The 15,982-nt window shown below is 36.0% G+C and overlaps 1 protein-coding gene across 24 annotated transcripts in view; it reads left to right on the top strand.

Moving 5' to 3' along the window:
* DST (dystonin) overlaps nucleotides 1-15,982 on the top strand; it is a 293,815-nt gene that overhangs the window by 155,382 nt on the left and 122,451 nt on the right. For 17 of the 24 annotated variants that reach the window (XM_042016296.1, XM_042016282.1, XM_042016295.1 and 14 more), the window contains 9 exons: nucleotides 779-962; nucleotides 1,837-1,994; nucleotides 2,321-2,499; nucleotides 2,713-2,851; nucleotides 3,671-3,864; nucleotides 6,193-6,355; nucleotides 7,054-7,137; nucleotides 7,226-7,333; nucleotides 8,070-8,168. In XM_042016296.1, the coding sequence (XP_041872230.1) occupies nucleotides 779-962; nucleotides 1,837-1,994; nucleotides 2,321-2,499; nucleotides 2,713-2,851; nucleotides 3,671-3,864; nucleotides 6,193-6,355; nucleotides 7,054-7,137; nucleotides 7,226-7,333; nucleotides 8,070-8,168 (1,308 nt within the window). Of the gene's footprint in view, nucleotides 1-778; nucleotides 963-1,836; nucleotides 1,995-2,320; nucleotides 2,500-2,712; nucleotides 2,852-3,670; nucleotides 3,865-6,192; nucleotides 6,356-7,053; nucleotides 7,138-7,225; nucleotides 7,334-8,069; nucleotides 8,169-9,693; nucleotides 11,299-12,742; nucleotides 15,512-15,982 lie in introns of all 24 variants that reach the window. The other 7 variants (XM_042016274.1, XM_042016275.1, XM_042016276.1 and 4 more) reach the window with 2 other exon arrangements.

Below are 15,982 nucleotides of genomic sequence, written 5' to 3'. Positions count from 1 at the left end.
TTAAAAGCAATGAGCAGTAACTAAATTCTGAATTTTGTTCTACAGTAGACACTCTTTCTGTATCTATGTTGAAAATATCTGGGGAGATTAACTTCATCTGGCTAAGGTTTATCTTCCTGAAAACCCCCATTATTTCCTCATAACAACTGCAACTGCATCTTTTTAATAGCAATAGAACAACTGTGAAGCAACATTTAGTCTTTCAAGGTGAAGGCAGCTGAAAACTCATTCCTCATAATGCATTTTTTCGTTCTTATATGTATCTGTAACTTGAAATTTTAAATAGCTAGTTAGGCCCAATTTGTCAGAAATGGAATAGTGATATAGATCAAATTATGATTCTTTCTGGCTAAAACTGTGTGATGTCACAGACTGTTACAAATAATATTGGCGATACCCAAAATGACACTTTCCCACCTAATTTATCACTGTTACTGCTGGAAAGAGGAATCTGAGATAATTCTTGAAGTGTCCCTACTTGTCCTTGCTGTTGTTTGTTGCTGCATGGCATTAGATGGGAGAAATGAAGTCTGATGTAGGGTTGGCTTAACACAGCCCATTCCTGATGTGCAAGATAGAAAAGGATTTTATGTTGAGTGTCAATTATCAGCTGTCAAGTGGACCTACAGCTAAGGAACAGTAAGCTTTCAGAACCTCAATTCTTTGACTTTACCATCTTAGTATTTGATCAGTATTGCTTTTTGATAAAAAGCATTACAGGAACTGTGTGAGTGATGCACCATTGCTGACCGTGCTTTGGGTCTATAATCTGTTTCAGATAAAGACAATGCTGCCAGGTGAACATCAGCAGGTTCTAAGCAATTTACAGTCCCGCTTTGATGATTTTGTGGAAGACAGCCAGGAGTCCAAAATCTTTACAAGCTCCGATACAGCACAGCTGGAAAGGGAAGTTAATGTTTGCAAGCAATACTATCAAGAGCTTCTCAAGTCTGCAGAAAGAGGTAAGACTTAGCTTAGAGCAGTAGAAAGATGCCCTTATGAGAGAGATTTTGTTCTTGATCTTGAGATCTCTTTTATCATGTTGATACTGTTGCTGCCTGTGTTCTTTTGAACAGTCATTTTAACAATGCAATTGCATTGTATAGAAGCTCTTAATATTTTTTAGAGTTTGTATATATTGAGCTATGTAAAAATATTGATGTGTTACGTAATATACAGAATGCTACAAAAAATTTACACCTAAGAATTTAATATGTGCGTTACATCTCACTGCTTAGTTCTGTGTTCCTTGTTTTTGAATGCTGGAAAAACAACTTGGTTACTTTGTTGAGTTCATAACAGAATTAGAACTTTTTTCACCCTGTTAAGGCAAGGAAAATGTCATAGCTTTTTTCCTAGCTCCACAGGATGCCTGTAGTTACTGCTCTCTTAACTGTAATTTTAATACAGTGAGAATGGAAAGCTTAAAATATCTCTTCTGATTTACTGTTGAGTAGTTGATGACTTAAAGAAATACAGTAGTGCAAAGCTGATTATTTCATTAGCATAGTTCACTTCAAGAAAGACGTGGTGCCCTGTGCACCTGAAAGAGAGGATTTAATGTGCCTGATACCACTGAGTATAGCAATGCCTCCATAGGGGTAATGCCTTTGCCTGTGCCGAATGATGACAGACAGGAACTTTTCATGTGTGAGGAGATGATTTAATAAAAAAAAAAATCTAAGAGTTCCTAAAATTTGCCTTAATGGAAATTGATGGCATTTTGGCCAGTCATGAAAAGACCTGTAGAGCAATGACTTTATAAAGTGTGAGAAGTTGTGGTGCAAATGACATGATGACTTTGCTGGCTAACATGTGCCTTAATTCTTTCAACAGAGGAGCAGGAAGAATCTATTTACAATCTGTACATCTCTGAAGTCAGAAATATCAGACTACGACTGGAGAGTTGTGAGGAGCGGTTAATACGGCAGATCCGGACACCAATGGAAAGGGATGATGTACATGAAAATGTGCTCAGGATTTCAGAGCAAGAGGTGAGCCTTTCGAGAAAGTCTGTTTTACCTAGGAAAAGCTTTATTTTCAAAACAAACATATCCAGACTTTTAAGTGTAAGCCAGGAAGGTTTGCAGTGTATCTTAAAAAGAGAAGTAAAATATTTAGTTTGTGTTTATGAGAAAAAATATACTGATCAATGGCAACTCCATTAGTTTCCCTATTACATGTGTTTCTCTTTAATTTTTTTCAACGCTGTCCACATCCAAAAAGCAAAGGAGGGCAGATCTGTACTCATAGTGATATGTAGAATATATATCAGGTTGATGGAGGATGAAAGCACTATCAATCACCTTTCATTTTACAGAAACTGAAGAAAGAACTGGATCGACTAAAGGATGACTTGGGAATCATCACAGATAAGTGTGAAGAGTTTTTCAGTCAAGCTGCTGGTTCACCTTCAGTCCCTACTTTACGCTCTGAGCTCAATGTTGTTATTCAAAACATGAACCAGGTTTACTCCATGTCTTCCATTTTCATAGATAAGTACGTACTAGGCTGTCTTCCATCACATGTTTTAGTTTACAGTTTTTTCTTAAATTAAAACTATTTGTATGAATAATACTGATCAAGGAAAAGGGAATTAACATTTTAACATGGTATAAAGGGGGTACCCTGTGACATGAAAAGGCTGAAAAACACAAGTGTGTTGAGTGTTGGTATTGATGGTTCAGTTAACAGGGGGTCACTCTTTTTCAGATTAAAAACTATAAACTTGGTGCTGACGAACACCCAAACAGCAGAATCATTAGTAAAACAATATGAAACTAAGTTGTGTGAAGAAGAGGCAGTAACGGCTGACAAAAACAATATTGAAAACCTGATGGGTACATTAAAGGTAAGAGCTGGCAGATGCCTTTTCCTGGGCAAGTAAAAAAAAAAAAGACAAAAACCATCTGTCTTGTAACACCTGATTTGGTTATGCTGCACTCTACAGTGTATCAAACATTGGCTTGTGTATTTAGTTTTAGGAGGTATTAGGATTGACATTTCAGAAAAAAGTGGCAGCTTTGGAGTACTGGGATTTCGATATTTTGAAAGCATGTTCCTGCTGTTGCAAAATGCGTTGAAGTATCTGAACTTCCAAAAGTGGCACTTGTTAATGCTGCAGTAAGATTTTCTTTTCTCTTCAGAAGGTAGCATATACTTGAGGTAACATAAACATATATTTATGTTATGTAAATTTGACCACAATAACATTCTTGCTACTGCTTTGGTGTGCTAATCAGGGTTTCTTAGGAAGTTTGGCAGATATCTTTGAGAAATTTGAAAGATTGAAGTTCGGCATTTTTTGTTTGCTGTATATAACTCATTTTGATATTGCAAATTATAAGTAATGCTTTTTTGCTTGGGATGATGATTGGGATCTGCCAATAATTTGTTTTGAAAGCTGTAGTTTACAAGGTGAGTGTGTTCATTTGATGTCTGTGTTTTGATCTATGTGTTGTGGGGATTGCTGTTACTTAGAATTATTTTGCGGTTTATTGCTTCACACCCATTCCGGTGCTACTTGAGTATTTGAGCAAGCAGAAGTAAAATATTAATTAAAACATTTTTGATTGATTCATTTATACATTTTACTCAGGTAAAATACTAGTTTATAAAATAGCATCATAATTTAGGAGTTATTTAAAACTTTTCATTTATCACCTACTAGCAATGGAGATCTGAAGTAGATGAGAAAAGACAAACATTCCATGCCTTAGAGGATGAACTGCAGAAGGCAAAGATGATCAGTGATCAGATGTTTAAAATGCACAAGGAACGTGATCTTGACTTTGACTGGCATAAAGAAAAAGTTGATCAGCTGGCTGAGCGGTGGCAAAATGTTCGTTCTCAAATTGAAAATAGGTTTGTATGATTTTTTTATTATAATCTGTTCATGTTTTATACTGTTTGTTTTTTTTAATTTCTGAGGAAAAACAATCAGAAATTAATGTTAAAACAGTTCTGAATAGTTTTCTGAACTGTTTTTGGAATGTGCTGGGATGAAGACCTTTGTTGTGCAGTTGACAACATTGCCTTACTTTTCCACTAGAAATGTCTGTGACTATTAGGCTCCAAAAGATGAACAAGATACAGAAACTTACTACTTATCTTTACACAGTAAAGATAAATTTCTTTTTTCTTAAAAAAAAACAAGCCTGCAGAAATGGCAGGCAGTCAAATGGAAATACCATCTGTTTCTCCACATAATTAGTTCTGATGGGCTAAATTGATGAGCTGATTCATTGGTTATGATTGGGTTCATGTTAATTTGCTTTTAATTACTCAAGTGTTGAGTCTGGAATTTCTTAGCTTCCATTGACTTCTGTGATAATTTTGGTGCAATAACTTTTTGGTGAAGTGCCTATTTTTTTAAATATCCAGTAGAGATAGTGCTCTAAATTCAGCCCTTTACTGTCAAGTTGATACTGAAAAAATTTGCTCAAGTGCACATGCCTACACAGATGTGCAGATACAGCAGAACACACCCACCCGTATTTCTGAAGGACATGTCCATATATGGCATTCCTGGAAATGCTTTTTTTCTTCAGCCTCTACAGTTCTGTTTCCTGTATGTAAAGGAGACTGAAAGAAAAAGTATGGGCAAGTTGAGGAATTCTCTACTGTACAGTCTGAATCTGTTTCCTTTAAAATGTACTTTAGTTTGTCATTATAGAAAGCCTGAACAAGAGCATTGAAGATAGTGCTGTTGATGAAAAAGTTCACACAACCACCATTTTTGTCCTCCCTTTCTAAGGGGTGAACATACATTTGGGTCCAATATTGAAGTTATTCACTTGTAATTAGTTTAGTTGTGTCTATTTAACATTGCTGGAAGTTAGAAGGAAGATGGGCAAAAGGTGACTCACTCAAAGCTGGCCGCAGAATGGCTGGCTTAAGTTCCACCTCTGATTTTTTGTCAGTGTAAGTGTGGCAGAATTTAAATGATTAAACAGTAGTTTTATGAGGTACTGAAGTGTCCTTATTTCTTCAAGAGAGTAAGTATGAACTACATGCTCTCCTCCCAGGACTGTATCCTGAACAGAAAATGCTGAAAAATGATTGCTTATACATAGTGGCTTCTGGTGTAAATAGGACAGATTGTGGTAACTGCAGCCCAGAGCTGTAAACAAGCTGCTTTCTGCAAATATTATCTCTGCTTCTTCCTAGCGGCTTGACACTGATGATCATTACACAAAAAGTATGTACAAATATTGGCTGCAGTTATCATGATCCTTTCCCTTTTTCATGGTTATTAGCTTTGAAACATGCCTAAGTATGAAACCTGAGCAATAAAATTTCCTTTCCTTGCTCTTTTTTAGTCTCCTTTTGGCATCTTAAGAACAACACTAGAGCAGTTCAAAGTATTCATTCCAAATCAAACTGTAAAAGGTTGTTTAATTAGTATGTTTATTCTGCAGTGTTGAGTGGTCATATTTATATGATATTTTAAGTAGACTCGTAGAATATCCTGAGTTGGAAGGAACCCACAAGCATCATCAAGTCTTAACTCCTGACTCTGCACAGAGCAGTCACCAAAATCACACCACAATAACAAGTGGCAGTGTAAGGATCATGAAAGAAAATCTGTCAGTATTTCCCTCAGTGTGGAAATGACTTTAAAGAAATACACAAAACTCTCTTTTCAGGTCAAAAACATGATTTAAAATTAGATGTACATGTTCAATTACTTTTGCACATTAGCATATTTACAGTCTTTAGTTTTAGTGTAACTCCTGCTGTTTTGTGGGAAGCATGGAGAGTATAGTGAACCACTACTTGACTCCAGCACGACACACTCCTCCTTGATTCATAGGTCACATTTGAAATACTCTCACTTGTAACAAAGCTGACTGCTGTAGCAGAGCCCTCCCTCTTTCTTGGAGTATCCTGTGCTTGTGGAGTTTCAAGCAGTTGAACACACTAACGAGGGATATATAGAGTTTCTTGTGTAGTAGGATCTCTCCTGGATGTCCTTTGTGACAAATGGAAAGACTTCATCAAACTGGGAGCCCTGGTGTTTGAGAAGTGAATTTGCTGTTTAATTTAGTGTTATTTTAGTATGTTTATACTGTGAACTGTAGCAGAGCTAAGGCATTTGAAGCCTTTAAAGCTGTATTTGCCGTAGTGTTGTAGTTTTTGTCTTTAATAATCATCTTTTCCGCTTTGATTTGTCTTCTAAAATAAAATCAGGTTGCGTGACTTAGAAGGTATTAATAAATCTCTCAAGTATTATAAAGATACTTATAATTCTTTGGACACTTGGATTCAACAAGTGGAAGATACTCAGAGAAAGATTCAAGAAATACATCCTGAAAATAGCAAAGCATTGGCTAAACAATTGAACCAACATAAGGTATGAAAGGGATGTCATTGTGGGAAAGCACTGCTGTAAGCACTGACCAACGAGTTACAACACCAGTGATCTCAGTCTTGTTTAATTATATGAGGGGCTTATATCCATCAGCCCTTACTGTAAAACTCCAAGTAATCACCAGATTTTATGATTTTGTGTTTATAATGCAGCCATGAATACATCACTCACTGACTATTGTCATTTTATAGACTAGATTGTTTGGTCCTCAAGGTATGCAAGAACATCAAAGCCTTAAAACTTCTGGACAGTCCTTATCACATAATTTTATATTCAGTGCTGCTTTTTTTTAATTTATGGATGTAGAAATACTTTCATGGAAGCAGAGCTAAACACAACATCTGTCTCCTGCAAGAAAGAAATACAGTTTAAATAGACAGGATAATAAATTATATGCATGAAAGGATATATTCCTGATTTTGTTTTAAGTTCATTCACCAACTATTAAACCTGGCAGGTTTTTTCACTACTTCTGTACTGTGAACCTGATAAAGCTGAGGACATAGGCTTGAGCATAATTACTTGTACACACGTGGATAGGAGCATATTAGATGTTAGATAAAGTAGATGTTATTGTAACATCTATTTATATTAGACACTGTTAGATAAAGTAGAAATGTTAATTATAATAGTAATAAAAATAACTTTTTAAGGTGAAAATGTACATTCATATTTTACAGATGCTGGTTTCTGAGATTGAAATGAAGCAAAGCAAAATAGATGAATGCCAGAAGTATTCAGAACAATACTCAGCTGCTGTGAAGGTAACAGTTACATTACACTTATAATCCTATTTTTTAGTGTCAGTATCATGTTTAATGCCAACAATTTTGTGTATTTTCTCTTCTACAGGACTATGAGTTGCAGACCATGACCTACAGAGCTATGGTTGACTCCCAACAAAAATCTCCAGTAAAACGCCGAAGAATGCAAAGCTCATCAGACTTCATTATTCAAGAGGTAAATCGGTTTCTTATGAAACAGGAAAATGTGAGTCTTTGCTTAAAACAAAGTAAACACAAGAATTCAGTTTTGGATTTATTAATGATTAAATATGGTAATCTTAAAAAGATTGGTTTTTTTCTCTAGATACATGATGTAACAAATATTCTCATTTGTTATGCTGCATTTTGGTAACAAGACAGTATAATGCAGCTGATTAAAACAAGTCACCCAAATTATAAAAAACTGTTTGAGAGTTGTGCCTCAGTAAAATTGTTTAGAACTACCTCTGGACTGGATCTTGATAACAGTAAACAAGAAGTTCATCTTGACCATAGTAAAACCTTCCATATCAGGTCACTTGGATAGATTCTAAGGCAAATCAGCCTCGTTTGGGTGAGAAAGATAAATCTGTCTCCCTGACACCTGTTAGAGCGAGGAATAGTGACAAGCATGGCTTGCCCCTCTTAAAACCTTTTCTTACAGAGGAAGAATCAAGCGACTGTGAAGTCAAAACATTGTCTTCTGTTTCTTCTCCTTATGGATCTCCTCACAGATCCTTAGGATATATTTGTTCAAGTGCACCTTGTTGACAGCAGTGAACTTTGGAATCAAAATTAGAACTTGGATTCCACAATCATAATTTTGAAACCAAAATCAGGATAGGTTCTAGAGCAGTATCTATCACTTCTTTCACGCTTAATGGGAGTGTTTACCTCTATGACACCTACCCCCCTTTTTTGTTTCTCTACAGTTCATGGATCTACGGACTCGGTACACTGCTTTAGTGACCCTGATGACCCAATACATTAAGTTTGCAGGTGATTCTTTGAAAAGACTGGAAGAGGAAGAGGTAGGTCATTCTCCATCAGTCAACCAAGCAAAAAGAACATCTAGGCAAGCAAACAGCAATACACCTATTGGAATAATTCACAAAGTTACCAGCAGATATGGAAAACTAAAATTCCTTATGTAGTGCACATTATACAGAAAAAGTGTTAACACTGTTATGATTCAGATAAGCAAAATCCTGTACCATCCATACATTTTACCAGTTCTTTCACCTAGAAAGATCATATGGTTCATTAAATTCTGATGGAGATGTAGTTTAAATTTAAATACTAAACTTTCAGTTTTAATACCCTAGGGCTTGGTCTTTTGGGTAAAAGCAGACACTAAGTTGAAGGTAAACTACTAAGATGTAGGCCTTTTAATATTCCATAGTATGCATTCTGGTCCACTTAACAACATACAAGGAAGTTCTTTCAACAGGGAGATGAGATGCCCTCTTAATTAATTTCTGAAGTTAGTTTGACCCCTTCATTTTTTTCCTTCTGCCTTTCTATTGTATTGATTCCTTGGGGTCAAACAGCATTTTATTTATGCTTAGAGTTGGATCTTACTAGCAAAAGTAGGTTATGAAATCAGGCAGAAAAATTATTCAAAATACATGCTTGCTGCAGAGAAACCTTCCAAATAATTGAGAAAAACCAACCTTCTAAATTTTTCACTTTCTTTTGAAAACTGTCTCTCAGAAAGAGATTATATAGTCATTCTTTAAGGACGACATTGTTTTAGTATAAACTGCATAAATTGGATAAAATTGGAGAACACCACCATATGGGTATAAATTTTAATGTTATTGTTACAGGAAAAAAAAGTTCATAAAAGTTCATAAATGAATGTTATATAATTCTGGTGCTGATTTTGTCTTTATTGGCTTTTCTTGCTATTGAATACCTCTGAAGCAACGCTAACAACAGCATGTATCTTTGGGCATCATCAAGTGGTGGAGCAAACTGATGGAAACACATAATGTTTGTTGATAGGTAGCCATTATAACTGAGGATTTAGTATGACTAATCATGCTAATGGCACCAAGGATAAAAAATCAAAGAACAAGGATCAAGAAATTTGTGAATGTCAATAGACTTCACGTTCTTCGAGAACAAGTGGAATCTTTCAAAATGTTTTGAGTTTCAGTCTGCTCTAAGTCTCCAGGATTGCTTTTTTTGAAATCAAGTAGCCCCCATCTTCCTTTCCTCCTCTACCCCCTGTCAGCCTTCTAAATCTTTGGTAGCTTCTTTGAAGGTAACTTAAGCAGGTTTCCAGTCTCAAAATAATATAATGGTTTTTTTTTCTTTTTAATAAGGGTAGCAAATCAGAAAAAGAATAATCTTTTTCAAAAGAGGAATGAGGTTTGTTTTCTTCTGGGAAGAAAAATTCTTCACAGACCTCTGAAATCTGTGATTGTTCCAAAATTTTCTTTTATGCCAGCCTTTCTTCCTACCTCTCTGTATTTGAGAAATCAGAGAATAAGGTAAAAATAAGATACTTTCCTTCATATCTCAGTTTAATCCATGTGCTATCATGCTCAGAGTTTACCAGAAGACAATCAACTCCAGCAACCTGTGAAGTCAGCTGAAGTCTTTCAACATTCGGGAAGTAAAGAAGCTCTTGAATTGAGAGAGGAAAAGAAACCTAATGAAAGCATGATGGATGCGGAATATTTGCAAAAACAGAACTCTTCCAGTAAACCTGAATACACAGAAAATAAATTGGAAATGAACAGAAGAAAGTTAAATGTAGAGAGATGTGATAAAATCAAAACTGATAGAACATTAAAGCAACGTCTAAATTTCAATGGTCAAGAAAGTAGCATTAGTGGCAACAGAGACAGTAAGCTACATACAGAGCAGGAGAGTTTAATGGGTTTTGGTAATCAAAGCAAAGAAGAAAAAAATGGCAAAAAAGATTATTTTGTTTCAACTGAGATCTGTGTGAGTGTGAACAATGATCCTGGTGAAATGTTAAATGAGCAGATTGTTAATAGAGAGAGACAGAAAACAGAAGGAATGTCAGAGAAGTTGCCTGAAGTGGAAATGATTCACAAAACCACAGAAAAAAAATATTCAAGAAAGGCAGGGAGTGATGTTTCAACAAAGCAACAATGCAAGATGCAATTAGAAACTGATTTTGAGCTAATAACAAAGAAAGCTGAAGTCAGTCCAAGAACTGGAAAGCAGGCCTTGGGTATCAGCCCTTATGAACAGCAACATTTTTCACAGGGAACTAATTTTGAATGTCAGTGTAAAGAGCATTGCTCTACAGAAAGCAAAAGCTGTAATACTTTACAATCTGAAGACAGAGGGTTTCAAGTGTGTGGTGAAAAAGGTGATTCTCTTTCAGGTGCAGGGGATGCAGCACCTTTAGAAAAAGTTGCATCCTCTTTCAGAAAGCTGACAGTGCACAATGGAAGTGAACAAATGAAGTTAAATTTGCAATCTATGAGCAATCCAGGTGTTTATTGTCATGTTGAAAGGGATACTGACAAACTGCAGAAAGCATCTCTGGATAAAGGTTACCTCTTAGCAGAAAATGAAATCCTAGAAAAATCACATTTAAATTCAAATGAAGTCAAGAGTACAGTGCAAGAAATGTTGACTGTTTCTTCAGGAAATATTTCAGAGGGTCACTGTGCAGCAAAAGTCTCTGAATCTTATCCATTAGATTTTCATGTTTCACCTGTGCAGAATGATCAACATTTAGGTACAGAATTGTTAGGAAATGATGGTGATTTAAATGCAAATTTAGGTGTCTCAGGAGTTTTTTCTGGAGGAGAGCATTATTTTCCATTATCAGAACATGAACTAGCAAAAAAGCTTTTGAGTCACAATGAGAAAATAAGCATGAAGAAAATACCACAGGGTAACATTTATGGTTTGCACAACATAAATAGAAGTGGGAAGAAGCAGAGTGGAGAAGACAGGCTAGAACAGGGTCAGAAATGTAAAGATTTATTGCTAGTTTCAGAAGTAGACAGTAGAGATGAGGATAATAGCACAAAGGTCCCTCGAAAAACCACAGGACTCCAGAAAACATTTAGTGAAAAATTAGGCAAAAAAGCCTCATTTGAAGAAAAAGAAAATAAAAAAAAAAGAGACAATGATAATGAAGAGAAAAGGAACACAACTATTATTAAGGTACCAGAGTTTTTATGCAATGCAGATGAAAGAGTTAATCTAAGAATGATTCTAAATCAATGCAAATCAAGATTTGAATTGCAAATTACATCAAGGTCAAGTGATTTAAGATTGATTGACCATAATTTAAAGAATGAATATGCTAATTATGCATCAATTACTGTGCATTTTGAGATGCTTAAGTTTTTTAAGTTCTTAGAAATTAATTTTTATACTTACTTTGTGTTAATATTTGCCACCCTTTTCTCCACCCAACTGATGCTCAGCATGTTGATTAGAAAAATGAAATCTAAGATACAGTTTGTGACTGTATCTATATTTTTAGGTCTTTTTTTTCAAGCACAATACATTAGAGTTTGTGTTTATGTGAGTATAAGAGATCTGATAAATTGATTTAAGTGTTTTGTTTCTGTTGGGGGCTGTTCAAAATTATAATACGGGGAATACAGAGAGGAACTGAAGAAGCTGCCTTTGCATTAGCCTTTTAGGAAATGTCTCAGATATTATATGAAAAATCAAGTAAATCTGGTAAATTTTAAGTAACCCAACAGTTTGCTTGTTTGAAAACATTGCTGTCATTACCCTTTGTGCCCTGTTTGTATGATCATAGGAATGAATATAGGTGTGTTCTTACTTCATGTTAGCTCACATTTGGTAACTTAGCACCACAACAGGGCTAATGAAGACAAGGTATGTATAGTTTCAACCATAATGTTACTGGTGATGACACATCTTCCTTAAAAGACTTGCTCTGGATCTGCCAGTATATGGAGACTACTAGCCAACTGATTTTCATTAGGATTTTCCTAATTACCATGTTTACACTTCTGTGTCTGCACTGCAGAACAGCTGTACTCTTACTAGTCCCCCAGCTAAGCCAGTGGAGGCAGTGGGACTGGGGAGCAAACTGTGGAGCACAGCTGTACTGGGGTTTGGATACTTCTCTTTCTGGAGCTGCTGCATCTTGGCTGTAACTCTAGATACTGTTTCTTTTCTTGGAGGGGATTTCCAAACTTTTCTATGTCATTTGTGGTTGCAAGCTTAAATCCTTCTTTCAGCACCTGCTGAGCTGATTGAGAAATGGTAGGCCACTTTCTCCTTGGGAACTCTTGCACACTGTGTTTGGCTCTACCTATTTGTTTGGAGAGAAAGCCTATGCGACCTGTTTGGTGTTGCTTTCTGCTAAGAGGCATCTGACTGAAGTGAGAGGCTTCAGGACTTCTTCACTTTGTGGATGTCTTTGTCAAGGGTTTCATATTTGGCTAGTGGTAACTTCCTGAAGCCTTCAAGAGAAGGTGATGGTGGTGGGAACTGCTCATCCTGCTTTCTGGACATACCATATATACATGAGTAAGTATTTTCCCTTCTGCTTTTCTAAGAGCCTAATATGTTCCATATGCTGTATTACAAAAAGTGCATTCTAACTTACCCTTCTCTTTTACAGATTTTAAAGAATAAGGAAGCATCCACACGTCAGGCATATTCAGATCTAATGGCACAGCAAAATAGTACAGTTGCTGAGAATAAAAAACTCATGGGAAAGGTAAAAACACTTGAGGAGACATTGGAGAATATGAAGAAACAAAAAATCCAAGTGGAACAGGAACTCCCTAAAGTGAGAGAAGCTGCAGAAAAAGAGCGGAAGAAGCAGCAAAAGGACATGGAGGAGATCTGTCTTCAGAAGACCAAGGCTGAACAAGAGGCTAAGCAATGTCGTATAGACCTAGAAAGCATTGAGAAAGAGAAAGCAGATGCAGAGCAGGAGTTGGAGTGTGTAAGGCAGTTCATTTTTCAGGCAGAGACTCAAAGAAGTATACTGGAAGAAAACCTCCGTGCTTTTCGAAATCAAATAGAAGAAAGCACTTTTACCAGAAGAAACCTTGAAGAACTTCTAAGAAGAAAAGATACTAATCTTCATGATTTAGAGAAACAAAAAAAAACCTTGATGCAGGAACTGCAAAAAAAAACAGATGGAGAGGAGAAACTTATGAAGCTCATCAAGCAAATGGAACAAGATCTTGACTTTAAAGGGAACCTATCAGAAATAAAGCTGCAAGAAAGAGAGAGAACTGAATCCAGAAGAAAGATTATTGAAGGCACATACACTGTAACTAGAGAAACTTCCCCGCCAACTTTTACAGCTGGGCAAGGCAGCCAGTGTAGGATTGATTCTGAAATCATGAGTTTCCAGAAGAAACTAGAAGCCAAAAAGGTAGAAGAACTTAAACAAAAGATAGATGATCTGACTCTTGCTAACAAAAAAGCTGATAAAACTATTAAAGACCTGAAATATGAACTGAATGAAATTGAGCTTCAAAAATCATCAACAGAAGAAAAGTCTCGTTTATTAAAAGAAAAATTAGATAAAGTTAACAATGAACTTAAATGCCTAAAAACTAAGTTGGAGGAAAAAGACCAAGAAGAACAGAGATATTTGCAACAGTTGAAAGAACTGGAAAGGCAGCTACAGAGAACCACAGGTAAAGCTGAAGAGGTGATGCAAGAAAATATTCATCTTAAGAAAATTAAGATGAACTATCAGGAGGAGCTGAAATCTGTTCAGCAAGAAAAGACACAGCTCAAAAGAGAAGTAGAGGAATTAACCAGATCACAGACAAAAACTGAAATCACTATCAAACATTTAAATTCACAAATCAGTTCTCTTCAAAAAGAGAAGCTGGCAGCTGAACACAGAACACAGTCATGCAAAGGAGAAGCAAATAATCTTCAAGACCAGTATAAGAAAATAAAAGAACAGTTGCTTGAAAAAACGAAAGTAGAGAAAGAAAACCAGCATGAAATTCAGATGCTGAAGAATGAATTAACCAAAAGCAATCAGGTGTCAGAAACATTGAAACAACAGATAGAAGACCTTAATAAATGGAATACTGAAACAAAACTACTGATGAAGCAAATTCAATCCGAATCAGAGAAAATGGCTTTGGAAAAACAAAATATTCAGAGGAAAAATGATGCGTTAAAAGCCCTAGCAGATGGTTTCAAAGAACAATTGCGTACAACAAATGAACAATTGCACAAACAAACAAAAATTGAGCAAGAATTCATATGTAAAATCAAAAGCCTAGAAGTTGATCTTGCAAAAACAAAAGACTTAGCTAGTGACTATAAACAAAAATGTGATAAACAAAATGCTTCCACCCTTAACATTGACCGGGAGGTTAAAAATTTAAATGCTCAGATGAGTGCTCTAACTATGGAAAAGAGAATGAGTGAGCAGAAGATAGTGCTACAACAAGCTCATATACAAGAATTAAGTAGCAAATTAAAAAAATTGCAGGATGAACTCCATCAGAAAACTCTGGATGAACAGATGGCACGCAAAAAGATGATTCTGTTTCAGGAAGAATCCATTAAGTTTAAACATTCTGCAGAGGAATTTAGGAAAAAAGTGGAAAAACTACTGGAATCCCATAGCATCACAGAAAAGGACATTTCTGGTATAAAGCTAGAATGTGTTGCTCTTCAACAAGAAAAGCATATGGCTGAGGAAAACATCATGTTGTACAAGAGGCAAATTGAAGATCTGCAAGAAAGGCTTAAAAAATGTCACGAACAATTACAGCAAGGGAAGCAGGCTGAAATGGACTATCATCAGAAGTGCAGGAAACTTGAGGAAGAATTGGAAGTGCAGAAGCGCGTGGTTGAGAGCTTGAAACAGAAGATGGATCTGCAGGTCAGGGAGAGTGAACACAGGTTTCTTTCATTGCAGAATGAAGTTCAGCAAAATAATAAGCTCCAAGATTCTGGATTTAAATTGAGCTGTGAGAGAAGAGGGAATGATTTCAATTACCTGAGTGAGACTGCAGCTAAAGAATTTGAACAGCCTCCTCCACATACAAAACCAAGCTCACCTTTGTTAAGGCAGAAACAGGGGAGATCAGGTTTTAAATCTGATCAAATAGAAGGAAATACATTGTACCTGAGTGCTGATGATACAATACCAAGAGAGGTGCAGTTTCAGATGTCAAGCATAAACCAATCATCAGAAGATTCAAGTTTGCAGTCTTTTACAGAGTTTGTTTCACAGATGAGTACGCAGTTCCAGATAACTTTTGATAAAGCAAACCAAATCTGTGGAACATCTGAAAGGGACACATTGAGAAACAGAAACCTACACAGTTCCAGGCAAACCATTAGACATGGAGAAGACACAAAACATGAATTAGAAGTGGTAAAACTTCATCCCTTGGAGGTACACACTACATTTTCTGAGGGTTTGCCTTCCTAATGCTGCTTTTTACTAGTCGGTTTGGTTGGTTGGTTTTAGTTATGCTTTATTACTATTCTGTTTAATATTTCTAATGTTTCTACCTTGGTGAAGGGAACCCCTTCTGTCTTACACAAAAAGCTTCATGTTAGACCTTACTAGGTTTGTTAATGTCTAAGAAAAGTTATTTTAAAAATTTGTATTGAAAATAGGAATTCACATTCACTGTTGTATCATTATTGGTCAAAGTAAGCCTTGATTAACAGCAGTCTGCTCTTATAGAAGCAAACAACAGTTACTGATGCTTAGTCTAGTCATATTCCTGTTATTGAATAAATATTTGAAATGGCAAATGCACTTCAAAACTCAAGCTCTCTATATATCTCTGCTTACCAATTTTAGTAGCAGTTCTCCTTTCTGACTTGCGTTCGAGTTCTCCCTTTGGTTTCTCTGGTG

The sequence above is a fragment of the Corvus kubaryi genome, unplaced genomic scaffold, assembly GCF_017639235.1.
Source record: "Corvus kubaryi isolate FWS band 111438036 unplaced genomic scaffold, C.kubaryi_AGA036_p1.0 split3-73, whole genome shotgun sequence".
NCBI lineage: Eukaryota > Metazoa > Chordata > Aves > Passeriformes > Corvidae > Corvus > Corvus kubaryi.
The sequence above is the reverse complement of the archived record's forward strand: the minus strand, read 5'-3'. Positions and strand labels throughout refer to the sequence as shown.